The 17,486-nt window shown below is 47.5% G+C and overlaps 1 protein-coding gene across 1 annotated transcript; it reads right to left on the reverse strand.

Moving 5' to 3' along the window:
• Positions 1-8,114: 8,114 nt before the first annotated feature.
• Positions 8,115-15,339, reverse strand: RRM2 (ribonucleotide reductase regulatory subunit M2). The gene is made up of 10 exons (XM_054475967.2): positions 15,002-15,339; positions 14,842-14,916; positions 14,369-14,512; positions 14,047-14,163; positions 13,066-13,199; positions 10,932-11,026; positions 10,681-10,814; positions 8,970-9,074; positions 8,769-8,882; positions 8,115-8,689 (listed from the first exon to the last, which is right to left on the reverse strand). Exons 1-10 carry the CDS (start codon positions 15,278-15,280, stop codon positions 8,537-8,539), a joined length of 1,350 nt encoding a protein of 449 aa, XP_054331942.1. The 5' UTR covers positions 15,281-15,339; the 3' UTR covers positions 8,115-8,536.
• Between the last annotated feature and the right edge of the window lie 2,147 nt (positions 15,340-17,486).

The raw sequence follows: 17,486 nt of genomic DNA on the forward strand, positions 1-17,486 counted from the left end.
GGAAGGCCAGAGCAGCTGCAGGACCTGTTCCCAGCCTTCCAAAGCAAATTCCTTCTCATCTCGTCCTGGCACCCCTTCTGGAGGAGAGGCTAGACCCCCCTGAAGTAGAGGAGAGGGAAGACTCAGAGAGGCTCAGGGAAGACCTCACCACGGCAGCTGCTGCCCCAGGGCTTTCTGGAAACTGAAACCTCCCCGTTTTCCACCTCCAAGGGAAGCTACTGCTTCCCACTCACCCCATTACTAAGCATGAGGCTCCATTTGGGCATGTGAGTACCCGTCCCTAGATTTTGTGGCCATAAGCTACTTTTCTAGCATGGTACCCAGAGCGTCCCAGGTAGAAGCAAACTGAAAGTGGCCCCCACTCGTGAAGTGCAGACAGTAAGAGAGCCCCTGGTCCTATCTGGACGGGATCCCACCCTTTGCCCCAGGTGACAAGGGGCAAAGCAGAGGTCACCCTCCCCCGCTACCACAGTGCAGTGACCAGGGAGGAAAGGCAGGACGAGGGTAGGCATGACCAAACCCTTCCACATGACTCACTGGCCAGCTGGTGGTTTCAGGAGCCATTCCTGGGCGGACCAGCATGGGGCTGGCAGGTGCCTGCTCTCCCATCAAGAGGGGCACATGCAGTGAGGGGACGAATGTAGACAGGTGCAAGTTCTGGTCACCCACTGGTTTTTGTGCAGGCCAGTCCTCTGTGAGGAACATGGCCTCCCTGAGCCTCCCGGCCATATCTGTAAAATGGGGGCGATCATCTCTGCCCCATGGTGGCTGTGCAGATCAAGTGAATTCTGTTGGGGTGGAACTGACTGCACGTGGCAGGAAAATCAACCTTATCCTATCAGGAATGTATTGACTTACTTCTATGAAACATTTGGGATGTGGACTTCAGAATTCGCTGGACTCAGAAAATGAATGTCATGAGGCTTCAGCCTCTCTGTAGATCAGCTCTCCTTTCCTCAGTTGGACAGGTCTACCCTCATGGATTCAACAGCTCCAACCTTTGGCCTCCCTTCTGCGCCCCCCCACCCCCAAAGTAAAAGCCTTAAAGTGTGGCTCATGGGGTCCTGGTTGTATGGAGACTAGACTCCCAGGGGCTATGGCCAGGGTATTTGTTTTTAAGAGTGGGTCTTGCTCTGTTGCCCAGGCTAGAGTGCAGTGGTGCAAGCATGGCTCACTGCAGCCTCAACCTCCTGGGTTCCAGTGATCCTCCTGCCTCAGCCTCTTGAGTAGCCGGGACTGTAGATGCACGCCACCACACATGGCTAATTTTTAAAAATTTTTCTATAGAGATAGGGTCTCCTTATGTTGCCTAGGCTGGTCTTGAAGTCCTGGCCTCAAGCCAGGGATTTCCCCCTTGGCCTCGCAGTGTTGACATTACAGGCACTAGCCACCACACCTAGCCACCCGCACCTCTGATAAAGGGCAACAGGGGGTCAAGCAGTGGCCTCTAGGTGAGAGCGTGCCTTTTCAAGGCCACACCCACACCCAACACAGATTCCATCTTGCCAAAGCTTGGAAGGACAGCACCCTGCACAGTGGAGGCCCACCCACACCCAGGAAGGCTCAGCCTGCCCCAGACTAGGAGGCCCCAGCATCTCTATCGCAGCACGTGCTGCAAACCTGTCTTTTCACCTGGTATCATCTGGGCCTCAACCCCTCTGCCTTTTATTGAGATTCCAGTGTGGCCACGTTGCATTGTCCAAACCATTCACTTGTGAGCAGTCATTTGACCACACCCTACCCCATCCAGGCTTGCCCCAGCCCTGCACTTTGGTGGTGCTGCCCGGACACAGGAAGATGGAACATCTTCTCACATCCGGTAGGAATGTGAGCTCTCAAGCAATTGCCAGTAGAGCCATGGAGATTCTCTGCAATTGGCATAAAAGCAAACCCAGGGACCGTGTGTAGGGCCAGAGGACAATGAATAAAAAAAAAACACACATGACTAAGAGAATATGGCAGCACCAAGACAATAACCTGCTTCATCACTCTGAGCCTGAGCCCAGGACTCATCAGTCCCTAGGGAGGCAGGGAAGAGGTCACACCCAAACACTGCAGAGACCATGTTGCTTGGTGCAGTTATCACCATCGTGTTTTCCCAGAGGAACAATCATTCTTTATGCCAATAACTTCTATCTCTAATGGGCTTTTTGCTTTCAAGTCTTTTTCCTATAGTAATTGTTTACACTATAAGTGTTTAGTTTGGCAATCGTTTATAGCTAGAATTTGAGCCTTAACAGTTTTAACTCTGTTTATTTACATCTACTGTGCTTTTATTTCTACCATCTTATTTTGTGCTTTCCAATAACTTGTTCTCTGCTGCACCCCCGACCCTTTCCACCTTCTACTAAACCCGTCAAGCTTTAACTCCCCCGCAACATATCCCACACCCGCACACGTGCCCCTCCCCTCCCCCACCAGGGCCCCCACTTTGGAAGTTGAAGTTAAATCTTCTGGTGCTATGCCTCCAGTGGTCACCCTTAAACTTGAAACCATATATCTCCAAGGCCTAATAGTACAAAGACCTTAGTATTCTTTATCCCTCTGCAGCATCCATTATTCTAGTTCCATTTGTTGTTTGAGTTCGGTCTCACTGTTGATCAGGCTGGACTCAAGTGATCCTCCCACCTCAGCCTCGTGAGTAACTGGGATCACAGGCATGCACCATGATGCCCAGCTTCCTTTTGAATCTATTGATTCACTGTGGACCAACCCATTTCTCTGCTCATCACCATCCTCTTTTGGCTCAATTCGCTAGGATTATTTTGGCTTGGGGATGTGAATGGTAAAAGCTTGGCATGAAAATGTATCTTCTTTCTGAATAATAATTTCGTCCAATGATTCCCTCAGCATTGAAGATATTTCATAATCTTTTGGCTTACGTTGAAACATTCGTTTAATGATTGTTCTTTTTGTTCATGTTCTGCAGCTTCATTCAAATGAGACTAGGAATGAATGTTTGCTTCTCATGTGATTCCTTGGGGACTTCCTGATCTCAAAGATGAGTCCATTCTGGAAAGTCACCAGTCTTTACCTCCTCAAACACTGCCCTGTCTACTCTCTCCATGCTTTCTTTCATCTTCTTTAGAATAATTCCCTTAGATACATCCCTTCCAACTCACAAGTCCACTCTTCAGCTATGTCTAATCTTACTAAGCTGTGTTGAAATAGCTCTAAGAGCCTGAACTCTAGTAGTTATGCTGTATCCCATTCTACCTGATTCCGAAAATCTATTTCTTCACCATACAGTGTTTTTTCCTTTTATCTGTTGTGTTGTCTGAGTTTCTAATTTAGGATTGTGAACCCCACCTGTGGGAATCCTGTGCGACCAGGCTAGGGATCAATACTGGGGATTAATTTATCTTCGAGTAGTTCCTAGACCACAAATTTAGGTGAAGGTTTTTAAGAATCCAGAAGGATTAAAACCCTTATCTTCCCCACTGTGCCAATGAGATTTTTGTCCAGTTCCCGTGTCACTGGGGCCCCTAGCTTTATGCCAGGGTTTTGGTCCCAACTACTCCCCTGGTTAGATTAACCTCTCCCTCCAAATCCAATTGCACGTCAGCCCCTGCCCGTTTAATTTCTCTAAGGGACTAACAACCACTCGGAGAGCTGCTACAAGCTCCGGGGCCTCCATGGTCACTTTCTTTGTTCCTAAAAGAGGTCATTCTCCTTTCCCAGGAGGTGATCATCTATTTAACTTTTTTTTTTTTTTTTTTTTTTTTGAGATAGAGTTTCACTCTTGTCGCCCAGGCTGGAGTGCAATCTCAGCTCACTGCAACCTCTGCCTCCCAGGTTCAAGTGATTCTCCTGCCTCAGCCTCCGGAGTAATGGGATTACAGGCACGGGTCACCACACCCGGCTAATTCTTGTATTTTTAGTAGAGATGGGGTCTCACCATGTTGGCCAGGCTGGTCTCAAACTCCTGACCTCAGGTGATCCACCCACCTCAGCCTCCCAAAGTGCTGGGATTACAGGCGTGAGCCACCAATGCCCGGCCCACCTATTTAACCTTTTGCTGTGCTATTTATTATGGGCAGGTGTTTGAAGCAAGAGGAGTTCGGTTCCTTCGTCCACCACCTTGCTGGAGCCACTCCAGTCTCTAGAGCCAAGGCTAAGGTGAACATGACTATTGAACCTCAAGCAGCAATGGGTTCAGCTATTCTCATCGTTAAAAAAAAAAAAAATCCTGACGTCATATTCCCTCCAGGGAACAGCAGGGAGACACCACTGATGTGTTCCCTTCTGTGTCCAGACAGACACCAGGAGGGTAGCCCCTCTACACTCAGGGACTGCTGGAAGAGGCCAGGCCACGCAGTCCAGCTGCAGCCACTCATGGATGAGGGGCTGGGCCTGTGCCTGTCTTGCTAAGAGGAGTTAAACCATTATCAGGATCTCCAGATCAACACTGGCAGGGCCACTGATCCTCAAAATACAGCCAGTTAGCTCCCTGGCCAGGTGACAGAACACCCATCTGGTTCCTCCTTTGTATGACAAAGTCCTCAGGTCAGAGGCCACAGCAGTTAACTGGTGAAGGGAGGTTTTTGTAGGTCTGCTTTTAGCAGCCAGGCCTGGCCACTGCAGCTGAGCAGGACCCCGAATGTGCACACGCAATGAAGTGTAACTCTTACGCAACATGTCTAGAACACACCAGAAAACACATCTGGAACATGCTGAAGCTCAGCAGGCCTGCCTTTTCCCCAAGTGAGATCCAGACTTTAGTAGCTTTTAAAAGCCCCCAGGTGATTATAATTCACACCCAGGACTGAAGTCCACTGGTTTGAAATTTATGTCAGGAGTCTATCTCACCCGATCTCAAATGTCTGAGATCTCCCATTAAGATTACAGGGTCCCTGGTTTACCCCCAGACTGATTCAGTAGGTCTGGGGGTGAGGCTGGGGAGGATGTATCTAATGAGTACCCAGGGCAATTGACTCAGCAGCCTGACCACTCAACTCTCTGCAGGCCCTCCTCGGGCAGCATGGGAGACACGTTCTATAGAGCATGGCAGCTGGCATGGGACCAGGGGGAGCAGAACAGACTGCAGGCCACCCACAGGGAGGCTGTCCTAGTAGTTGGTCATCTTCTTGAAGCCTGGCTGCCCTGAACTTCTGCAATAGGCCCGGTGCCAACCTGACATTACAAATCAAATGACCTTAACTGAACGCTTTTAGGTGTAAAGGCAAAGCTCTCTACTAGGTTCCTCTGGGACACAGATCACACTTTTACCCAAGATACCATCCACCCCAAAATACTTCAGTTCCAATTAGTTTATTTCCCCATGTAACAGTCACTTCAATACCTGATCCTTGGAGGCCTTATGCTTATAAATATAGAGACAGATAAAAAGCTGTGCCCTCAAAGACAACTTTCTCTTACAGAGCAGCATGGGAAGGAATCTTCATGAGAACACAGGAGTTGGAAGCAGCACAACCTCAGACACTAGTCCCAGTCCCCTCCACCAAGGAAACATCATCTCCCTCATGAGACCTCTCCCAATCACTCCCATCCACCTTAGAATTCTCTGCTGCCCTCACCACTGCCCAACACTTCAGATCTACTCATCTATCAGTTTTCCTCTCTAGGAGTAAACCCAAGCTCCAGAGGAAGGGGCCTTCCCTCTGGCTCAGCGCCCCATCTTCCTGAATTAAAATGCAGGTAGAAAATGGCACCTGACAAGAGAGCTGCTGTTTGTTCAATGAACTGAATGGCAGTGGCGTGAAGTACAAGGAATGATTGGTTCGTTTGGGGATGGGTGTCATGAATTCTAAAAGGCTTTATCAAAGTGGGTGGGATTCCGAGTCAGGAAAGGGCCTTTATAGACACAGGGACCAATCCAAACCTGAGCTGGAGTCCACACAGGTCAGACGAAGGACAGCAAAGCAAAACTCCAGCTGGGAAGACCTCTAGCCCCACCTATTTTGCAAACGGGAAAAGAGCCCCAGGAGTGGCTCCCCACAGTTGAGAAGTTAACTCAGCCCCGGCTTCACAAACCCCACATGCAGTATGGCAGTTAATATTTTCGGGCACCACCTTTGGGGTGTACCTGTCTCCTATACACCTTGTGCCAGAATAGGCACAAGGCAAGTCTCTTGCCCAGAACCAGTGGCAAGCAAATGAATTCGTTAGCCTTTACAAAAAATACTTTTTATTTTTTAGACAGAGTCTCACTCTGTTGCCCAGGCTGGAGTGCAGTGGTGCAATCTCAGCTCACTGCAACCTCTGCCTCCCGGGTTCAAGTGATTCTCCTGCCTCAGCCTCCCGAGTAGCTGGGATTACAGGCGTGTGCCACCACGCCCGGCTAATTTTTGTATTTTTAGTAGAGATGGGGTTTCACCATGTTGGCCAGGGTGATCTCGAACTCCTGACCTCAGGTGATCTGCCTACCTTGGTCTCCCAAAGTGCTGGGATTACAGCCATGCCTGGCCAAAAAATATTTCTCTTCCTGAATTAAAATGCAAATTTTACCAATCAAGAAACTGACATAAGAACAGTTTTATTTTAATCACTTAACACTTGTGCATTATTCAATTTTGAGACTGAAATACTAGTTTCCCTTTCAACTGATCAGGAAATGGTCTGAGCTGGCAGAAATTAATCCTCACATTATTCAGCTAATGAGACAGAATCCTAAAACCTGATTCCAACTTCCGCCTGTACCTCACAATGCAAGACAAAGCCTTTCATTTTAATGTTGTACAAGTATAAGGACCATATAATCTGGATTAACTTTAGGTAACAATAACTTAAAAGATAGGAAAATGTATCATATTACAGAGATTTAAAAATTGTCTATACAATAAATGATGAAGAAAACTAACAATAAACAGGACGACGTTCAAATAGTGAATACAATTAACAAATGGGGCCAAAAGATCAACATTTATCTCTCATCATCTTTCATGCAATGTCTCAGCTTTATTCTCCCACACATAAAGGCAGATTAATTCAAAGTAGCCCCTATTAAGAATATTTGTTTATCATGCCTGCAATCCCAGTACTTTGGGAGGACGAGGTGGGTGGATCACCTGAGGTCAGGAGTTCAAGACCAGCCTGACCAATATGGTGAAACTCCATCTCTACTAAAAATACAAAAATTAGCCAGGTGTGGTAGCACATACCTGCAGTCCCAAGCTACTAGGGAGGCTGAGACAGGAGAATTGCTTGAACCCAGGAGACGGAGGTTGCAGTGAGCTGAAATCACGCCACTGCACTCCAGCCTGGGCGACAGAGCGAGACTCCATCTCAAAAAAAAAAAAAAAAAAAAAAAAAAAAAACAAAAAAAACCAAATTACGTTGCATTCTGAAATTAATATTTGAATGGAAACTGTATTAACAGCTCATGGTTGCCTACTAAAGTTTAAGATTCCCCTAGATAATGCTCAGATTTAGACAATGCCAGAATAAGACACTGGGTGATTAAAGTATGAACTACAGGTAAAATCTAGAAGAACATAGATAATAAAAAATTTCTGATTTAAAAGACATAGTAAATATTAATGAATCAACTCACACAACCTACTTACACCAAACAAAACTAGAATAAACAACAACTTGTAGGAACCACCTCTGGTTGATTTCTCCACTTAACAGGGGCAAGATCTTAGGTGGGTCATTTTGTTTAAGGATGACTTGAAATTTTACACTACTACCTTAGCTCCCACATATGAACTCTTCAAGAATTTTTTATCAACCAGACGTTGAGGAAAATAGTGAGAAATAAAATGAGACAGCTTCTCATACATATGAAGGCCCAGATCACCCCTAAATTTCTAGTGATTTAACTTAAGAAGCTCCTCGCCCTGAGAGATTCCTTTATCCCACAACACTCTACTCAGAGGGGGCAAAGAATCCCAGGACACTACACAAGCCACAGGATAAAAACACAACCTGTCTTCTATCTGGCACCAACTGACTAATATCTAGGTATACACAGGACTGACTTTAAAGTTGGTTAACGAATATTTTAATTCATTAAAATAAAACTTAAAAATTACATGCTTAGTCTACACAAGTTTAACTTACTTTAGTCACTTAGTGAATTGTGAATTGGCTCCCATTAGTGGTCAGGAGAATGCTTTGTATTTGGTGTAGAAACCAAATAAATCAAGCTATTATCGCCTTGTGAGTACAAACAATGTTTATTTGTTTGTAAAGTGCCAGGTTTATATTTAAGTAAACATTAAAATCTGCGCTGAAGCAGTGATGCTGCATCTTTTAACTGGCTGTGCTGGTTAAAGGACTGTTTAATCCTGCTGTGCCAAGCTCACTAAAGGGTCACCCCTCCCTTTAAAGCCAATACTGCCATTGTCACTGCTATGGTAAGTCACAGCCAGCCAGGCCTTCTGGCAAAAGGTGATACTACCAGCACTATAAATAAACAGGACTGGTTGTGAGGTAGCTACACAGTTTTAAAGATGCTGTTAATGAACATTACGGACAATTCATGGTGTGGCTAGCTGGTAACACTTCAGCTGATTTTTCTTATGAGATGGAAAAAAAAAATCAGCCAAATAAGGGCACATCTTCAGTTCATTTAGAAGTCAGCATCCAAGGTAAAAGAATTCTCTGTTGGACTTGACATCACTCCCATCCTCTGATACTCGCCTACTCTCTTCTCAAAGAAGTTAGTCTTTCCTTCCAGTGAAATATTCTCCATAAAGTCAAATGGGTTCTCTACTCTGAAAACCTGAAAAGGTTCACATCAAGATATAAATACAGAGCACCAGTTTCAAAACAAGCAGAAGGCTATGTAAACAATACTTTACCTTGCTAAAACCCAGTTCCAGCATAAGTCTGTCTGCCACAAACTCAATGTATTGCTTCATTAGAGTGCAATTCATCCCAATGAGCTTCACAGGCAAGGCCTCGGTGAGGAACTCCTAGGAACCAAAATACAGCTTCTGAATGCAACTAAAGCACAGGCATTTTCTAGCAAGCTTGAGTGACCCATTTCATCACCCACTTACCTGTTCTATCCGAACAGCATTGATAATTATTTCTCTTACTCTCTCCTCTGATGGTTTGTGTACCAGGTGTTTGAACATCAGGCAAGCAAAATCACAGTGTAAACCCTAGAAAAAAAAATTCAAGATCACTAAAGCCAGAAGACTTCTGTCATTAACATGGAATATGAAATTACTTTGTCCTTTTCTGCATTCTCCTTATCCAACATGCTCAGCCATACTGAGAGCACTTGAACTCTCAAAGGGAAGAAGATGACTTCAACTACTGACTTCTCTGCTGATGTCACCAAGGCAAGCTCAGTCCCATTCAAGGCCCTCAAAGTTGCCACCTAGATGAAGACAGGCAAGGTCTATTTCTTGCTCTGCTGTGTGTTGGCAAAGGAGGAGTCAGAGCTTCACTGTGTTCTTTCTACAGCCATGAGTGCTAATTTTGCCACTACTCCCAGCAGGAAAGGCAAAGCTCAGTAATAAAGCTAGTTTTTAGATGCTTAGGAAATTTGTACGCAATTTCAAGTAAATCAAGTTTGCAAGTTAGTACATTAAACACCAAGCTTCACAGCTTATCTCCCAATCCAGTAAGGAAGGCCCTCCTACAAGGTAACCATGTTTGATTTGCCCACTGGGCTCCAAGTAAGATGGAGTTCATGCTCCTGGCTTTTCAAATGTGACTTAATCAAAGACATACACTAGACCAAAATGTATACTCATTTCATTGAAATGCTTATTAATATTGAAGTAGAGGGGCAATTTCTAGATCAAACAGGAGAAACATAATGGCTACTATGAACATTTTTTTTTTTAGGGGGGGACTGTCACCCAGGCTGGAGTGCAGTGGTGCGATCTTGGCTCACTGCAACCTCCGCCTCCCAGGTTCAGGCGATTCTCCCACCTCAGCCTCTCAAGTAGCTGGGACAATAGGCATGTGCCACTACACCCGGCTAATTTTTTGTATTTTTAGTAGGGACAGGGTTTCACCATGTTAGCCAGGATGGTCTCGATATCCTGACCTCATGATCCACCCGCCTCGGCCTACCAAAGTGCTGGGATTACAGGCGTGAGCCACCGCTCCTGGCTCTACTGTGAACATTTTTACGGAAAAGGGGATCACATATTAATACCAGGCAAAAATAATGAAACATCCCTTAAAATCCCAATCCCATCAATAACTTGTAGTTTTGGCTGGGCATGGTGGCTCATGCCTATAATCCCAGCACTCTGGGAGGCCGAGGCGGGCGGATCACCTGAGGTCAGGAGTTCAACCCCAGCCTGGCAAACATGGTGAAACCCTGTCTCTACAAAAAGACGAAAATTAGTTGGGCATGGTGGCAGGCGCCTACAATCCCAGCTACTTGGGAGGCTGAGGCAGGAGAATCACTTGAACCTGGGAGGCAGAGGTTGCAGTGAGCCAAGATCACGCCATTGCACTCCAGCCTGGAGCGACAGAGCAAGATTCTGTCCCCTCAAAAAACAAAGAACTTGTAGTTTTATGGGCAATACGTACGTACTAATGTATTACAATATATTGAGAATGCAAGTAAAACAGTTTCAGTAAATGAAAATATTTCCTTCTTTTGTCAAGTATGTGTATGGTTGAACTCACACATTAAATGTGGATATATGCCATCTAGTATCTCAGGTCCCCGTCAGTGAACACAAGAGTATGCCCGAGTTGTGTTTGGGGTTTAGGTCACCCTATTATTTGATTTAGACTCACCTCATCTCTGCTAATAAGTTCATTAGAAAATGTGAGGCCAGGCATCAGTCCTCGTTTCTTGAGCCAGAATATTGATGCAAAAGAACCGGAAAAGAAGATGCCTTCCACTGCAGCAAAGGCTACAACACGTTCACCTATTTAGGAGTTAACACCAAAATGACTCTAGTGAGTTGGTATTCAAGGGCCAAAAATCCAGTAACATTACTTGGAAAATGAAGCTCAGGTTTAAGTAGGGGCAAGGGTCTCCTTACCATAGGTAGCCTCTTTGTCCCCAATCCAGCGCAAGGCCCAGTCTGCCTTCTTCTTGACACAAGGCAACGTTTCAATGGCATTGAAGAGAAATTCCCTAGTAGGCACATACGATATCAGCAAAAGAAGCATTATAGTAAAAGACCCCCGATTACCAACTGCTAGATAAGAGCTCTGGGACAAAGGCCAAATTCAAGTATTTGCCAATCCTTTTCCTAAAGGAAGAACTCACACCGGAATGTTTGATTTTTACTCGTCAATTTTTCCCTCCAGTGTTCTTTTAAAAATCTCAACATTTGATTTACATTAATACAAGTTTGGGTATTCTGTAGTTCTTATTGAGCTTCAGGGTCTACAAACTGTAAAACATAGTCCAGTACAGCAGGGACATTTGTTGCCTTTAAAATTATTTCAAGTCCAGATCATTGTTCAATTTGAAGAATCATAGAATTTAAATTTGAAGAACCATAAAATCCTAACTGCTGTGCTATTATCAGACTATGATTGGGTGCATTATTTGGCCCCAGTTGCCACATCTATATCATAAAATTAAACCAATCAATAAACTAAGATTGCTTCCCTACTAGAACTCTGTGTTACACTGTCGATCCCAGGTCAGGAAAGCAAATCCATGGGTACTACAGTTAACTGGGTCTCCCTTACCACACTTCTCTGCCTCCCTTTATTCTGGTGCCCACCTTGAAAGGCTACTGATTTCCCAGACTGTTCCTACCCAGATGACCTTGTGTTCTGAAGCCAAGGTCACCAGACATTGGGCAGCTTTCATTTTTTTTTTTTTTTTTTTTTTTTTAAGAGATGAGGGTCTCACTCTGTTGCCCAGGCTAGAGTGCAGCGAGATGATCACAGCTCACGGTAAAACCAAACTCCAGGGCTCAAGCCATCCTTCTGCCTCAGCCTGCCAAGTAGCTGGGACTACTAGCTCAGACTACCACGCCCAGCTGTCTTTCATTCTTTCCATCTCACTCTGTCCCTCTCTTTGAGACCTGGGTCTGCCTCTCCCTTGTTTTTGAGGCTTCCCCAGCAGACCTTCCTGTTCCCCTTCTGGGCATTTGCCCCCAATCGTACCCCTAATCTTTGCCTTCTTTTCTCAATTTCCACCTATAAACATGTTAAAATCTCTTTACCCCCAATGAGTTTCCTCAGTCCTTTCAAGTTACCACTTTTCCTTTTCATGTACTTCAAAGTCTACAATAGCTGCTTTAGGTTGCAGCTTCACCACTTCCACTCCATACAAGGTTCTGGTCCCTAAAGCTGACCTTTTTTTTTGTTTTGTTTTGTTTTTTGAGACGGAGTCTTGCTCTGTCACCCAGGCTGGAGCGCAAGCTCCGCCTCCCGGGTTCACGCCATTCTCCTGCCTCAGCCTCCCGAGTAGCTGGGACTACAGGCGCCTGCCACCACACCCAGCTAATTTTTTTATTTTTAGTAGAGATGGGGTTTCACCGTGTTAGCCAGGATGGTCTTGATCTCCTGACCTCGTGATCCGCCCGCCTCAGCCTCCCAAAGTGCTGGGATTACAGGCGTGAACCACCGCGCCCACCCTAAAACTGACCTTTGTATCTAGACTACTCCAACAGCTCATTTCTAATCCCGCCACCTCCAATCTCCAAAACAAAACTGACCTTAAGCTACCTTTATTCAGCCAAACTGCTGCATGCCTAAATCAATCTCAGGGTTCACTGCTGCCTCTGCCTTATGTAACTCCTACTAAGTCTTATTTGCCTGTACCGTACTGCAGGCTCCTTAGGAGGCAAGTCCTCCCCGTCCTTCATCCCACTGCAGCCCCACATTCTAGCTTCTCAACAAATTTACCAAATGAACAAAGATGGTCAGACATAGGTTTCAGTTTGTCTTACCCAATATCTAGGAATTTTTTCAAAGGAAGGTTTTAGATTGGTAAACATCCAACTCTAAAAGTGGAGTACCTTCACAACTCTAAGTGAATAAAGTGAATTTAGGCCCCTTGCTAAGAGCAGGCATGACCATGGGTGCTGGGAATGCCTATGACTGTCTGCTTAGTCATTCTGGAATCATTTTTATCCCTAGATGAACTAAAAATTCGTAATAAATCAACAATTAGTGAGTCCTAAAAATCTTGCATACCACTTGAATACTCACCTTTCTTTGGGATCTTTTATGTAAGTGTCAATAAGAAGACTATACATTTCAGAATGTATGTTTTCCATGGCAATTTGGAAGCCATAGAAACAGCGGGCTTCTGTAATCTGAACTTCTTGGCTAAATCGCTCCACCTAGTGGCAAAACACATCAAAGTTAAGCTTGAGAAAAAACTACTGGCAGCATCGCACTCTACCATTGTAAGGTTTATTTCTATATGTTTCATCCAATTTGTCACAGTTCTTTGATATTTTATGTCATATGCTCAACTTACAGATCAGGAAATAGATACATATAAAATAGGATTTCTGTGAGTGCTCCATGATTTCCTAATTAATTTATGTCAAGAAAGATCCATTCGCAATGAGATACAACCAAATTATTATTAAAACAGCAAAGCCACAAAAAGGAGGGAGCAGAGCCGGGCGTGGTGGCTCACACCTGTAATCCCAACACTTTGGGAGGCCGAGGTGGGCGGATCACCTGAGGTCAGCAGTTCGAGACCAGCCTGGCCAACATAGTAAAACCCTGTCTCTACTAAAACTACAGAAATTAGCCAGGCGTGGTGGTGCACGTCTGTAATCGCAGCTACTCATGAGGCTGAGGCTAGGGAATCGCTTGAACCCAGGAGGCAGAGGTTGCAGTGAGCCAAGATCGCGCCACTGCACTCCAGCCTGGGCCAGAGTGAGGCTCCGTCTCAAAAAAAAAAAAAAAAAAAAAAAAAAGAGAGAGCAGATGTGGTGGCCACAAGGAATCATCACATTGCCACCACTTAATATTGTCTCAGCTTCTCTAGAGTCAGGAAAATACCATAAGAAAGAACTGCAAAGTGTTACAAAACAGTAAATGCCATCTAATATAAAACCCAGCTTACACACACAGATGCACTCAGCATGGAAAAACGTACAAGACAAGGAGAGCGAACTAGTTCGACCTCAGATCGTCAACGTCAAATGAATGAAAGATGTTTTGGAAACTCACCAAGTTTTCATTTACTATGCCATCGCTTGCTGCAAAGAAAGCCAGAACATGGGATATAAAATATCTCTCCTCGGGCTTCAGGGATTCCCAGTGCTGAATGTCCTTGGAGAGGTCCACCTGAGGTTCGGAAGTCACAATTTTAGCATAAAAGGAAGAGAGTAAAGCCTGCAGGACTCACACTGAGCACTCAAACTTTAAGTGTGCTGGCACCACTTACTATGCCCCACAGTTAGCCCCCCTTGCCAACGGGAACCTCCAAGTGCATTTATGTCTGAGGTGTCACGGTCACCCCTGCAGGGGTCTTCTGGGGTCCTCCGATTACCTCCTCGGCGGTCCAGAAGGAAGCCTCTGCCTTCTTATACATCTGCCAGATATCATGGTACTCGATGGGGAAGATGACAAAGCGGCGGGGGTTTTCTCTCAGCAGCGGCTCATCCTCCACGTCGGGGGCAGCTGCTTTAGTTTTCTGTTGGGGGAGAAAATAAAACACTTAAGTACGGGGCGAACCATATGAAACTAACGTTTTTCTGGACCAAGTCCTTTCCATTGGCGGCAATTTCATGGGGCCCGATGTGAAAACGTGGCTGTCCCGTCGCACTCCGTGGGTCGCAGCAGAGGAGCGCACGCCCGAACCGGGAAATGGGCCGAGGGGCGCGGGAGGCCGCCCTGGGGAGGGGCCGCCTAGGCGGGAAAGGAGCCGGCGCGGGCGTGTGAACAGCTGAGGAAACAATGCGGCTTTGGCGCCAAGACGCCCAAGGCCGCCCCTGGCCCCTCTGCCCCACTCCCGCCACTCACCGGCTCCGCGGGCTCCTGGAAGATCCTCCTCGCGGTCTTGCTGGCCAGGACGCGGGTCCCGCTCAGGGCCGGCGGCTGCGGGGAGACGCGTGTGAGTGAAGAGCGGCTTCGCTTTCCCTGCCTCCCTCCTCTGCCCGCAGCGCCCTCCCCGCGTGCTCACCGTGTTCTCCTTGTCGACCAAGCTGAGCCCCTTCAGCGGCGAGAGCTGCAGCTGCTTCGGGTCCGTGATGGGCGCGAGCGGGACACGGACGGAGAGCATAGTGGCGGCGCAGCGAAGCAGAGCGAGCGGCCAGGACAGGACGACTGGGACGGGGTGCACGGGCGACCCCTCACTCCAGCAGCCTTTAAATCTCCCGCGCCGCGCGCTCCCGGCCCTTCCCATTGGCTTTGGTGCCCCGGCCCTTCCCATTGGCTGTACCATGCCCCCGACCCTTCCCATTGGCTGCGCCTTGCCCCTACGCAGGCTGGCCGCGGGGCCGCGCGCGATTTTCAAGCGCAGCGCGGGAGCCTCCGCCGGCGCCTTCCGGAGACCCCCGGGGACACCCCCGTGGACGCCCCCCGGGACCTCCCGGTTCCCCCCCGGCCCGTCCGCTGGCTGGGTCGGGGGCGCCGCCGCCCAGGCCCCCACAGGTCCCACGGGACCAGGGTCGCAGCTCCTGAGGGTCTCGGCGGCCTTGGCGCGCGCGGGCCCCGGTTCGCCCGGGAACCGTTTAAGATTGCGTGAGGCGCAGCGATTGGAGCCCGCAGGCGGGAGACGATCCCCGGGCCGCTGCCCCGCCTCCCGAAAGCACCTCCTCCCAGCCCGGCCGCCTCTGGGCAGGGGGCTTAGCCAACGAGGTTGGTGCAAAGGCCTGGAAAACGCTCCTGGGTGCGGGGGAGGCGTTGCTGCGACCCTTTCGATCCGTGTCCCTGGGGTGGGGGTGCAAGGGCCCCGAGGCCTGACATTTTGGCGGGGTGGTCGGCGAGGACCCTACAGCCTAAAAGTTAGGGCCGCTGAGCCCCGCGGCTCGTTTTGCTGTGACTGGGACAAGCGACCAGGCTTCTTACAGATTCGGTGTCCCCGTGAGTAAAATGGGACTCGTAACCGTGTGGGGTGTTAATGCGGCGAGGAGAGCGTTCGTTGAGATGACTCATGTAAAATGTGCAGTCCTTTGTAAACCTTCAAACTACAGGACATGGAGAGAAGGCCCTTGGTGCAGTTTTCCACAGAAATCCTGTCTCCTGTCAGACCCCTGTCCCCTATTGTCACCCTTGCCTTAAGAATTGCAAACTGTGGCTGGGCGCGGTGGCTCACGCTTGTAATCCCAGCACTTTGGGAGGCCGAGGCAGGAGGATTGTTTGAGGCCAGGAGCTGGAGACCAGCCTGGGCAACATAGTGAGACCCCGCCCCTGCCATTAAAAAGAGAAGAAAAAAAGTTGTTTTAATTGCAAACTGAGCAAAAATTCTGGGAGAAAGTTCACAGAATGATTTTAGGACCAGGGATTAATGTACTACTCATTGGGCATCAAATATGCTGAAGAGGAGTTTGAAAACTCCACTGGGGTAGAGACTGGAACTTAGCAATAGCTTTCATTTAATTTTCTATGTGGCTTTCTGATTTGCCAGGCCCTGCAACGGGCAAAATGCCAAAAATAAAGCAAGAGAAAGAAACTTTAAGATCCAAGGAAGAAACCATTGACCGGAGAAAGCTTCAACAGCTGCGCTCAAGGCTGTTATTGAGAGACCCGGGACTTTTTTTTTTCACAAAGCCTTTTCTAGATAAGATACTTTAAAGAGGGTGGGGTGGGACAGGTACCCTCCCCACCTAGGTCTGTTTCTCTCATTTCTTAAAAGTACTACGGACTTGTAATCGAAGTGTTCTCGTGTTGCAGGAATAAGTGACCATCACGTTCCTTACACAAAGCCACAACTAAAACTTCGGTGTAGCATGATTTGTTTAAAGCAACTCGCCATTCATTGCCATTTTCACCCCAAACACACTAAAGCATCCATCTCCAGGAAACTGGTATTTTTATTGATTACTTTATGGCTGATAAAGCTATTATCTAACAAAATTATAATTTATTGGTGTCATCTCATACTCAACTCAGGTTTCAATTTTCCATAATCAACGTCTAAAACCCTCGTTTCGGTTGCCCTAGGGGGCCACGTGCTTTTTTGCTCCTGTTAAACTCACTGTAACTGAAGTAGCCAGAGGTGGCTTCATTGATAGTTTAGTTCCTCGTCACGTAATTAACATAGCCATTGTAGAAGACGCCGAAAGACGCGTACGTGTTGTTAGAGGCCGGGTGAAGTCGCCATCCTCCCCTCCCGCGCTGAACCTGATTCATCTCGGCGTGGCCCTCCTCCCCCCAGGTCCGGCAACTTTGCCCCGCTGCGGAGGAGGTGGCGGCGCCCAGGGCCACGCGGTAATGCGGGCGGTTCCGCCTCTGGGGGGTCGGGCGATGCATGCACTCCCAGGAGAACGCCCGCCGCAGGCTGCTGCTAGCCCCGGGATTCACTCCTTTTTCCCTCGGTGCTCGTTTTTTGGTTTTATTTAAGTAAAAAGACGAGGGTCTCGCTTGTTTGCCCAGGCTGGTCTCAAACTCCTGGCCTCAAGCGATCCTCCTTCCGCCTCCCTAAGCGTCTGGATTCCTGACGGAAG

Source organism: Pongo pygmaeus, chromosome 12 (assembly GCF_028885625.2).
Source record: "Pongo pygmaeus isolate AG05252 chromosome 12, NHGRI_mPonPyg2-v2.0_pri, whole genome shotgun sequence".
Classification (NCBI taxonomy): Eukaryota; Metazoa; Chordata; class Mammalia; order Primates; family Hominidae; genus Pongo; species Pongo pygmaeus.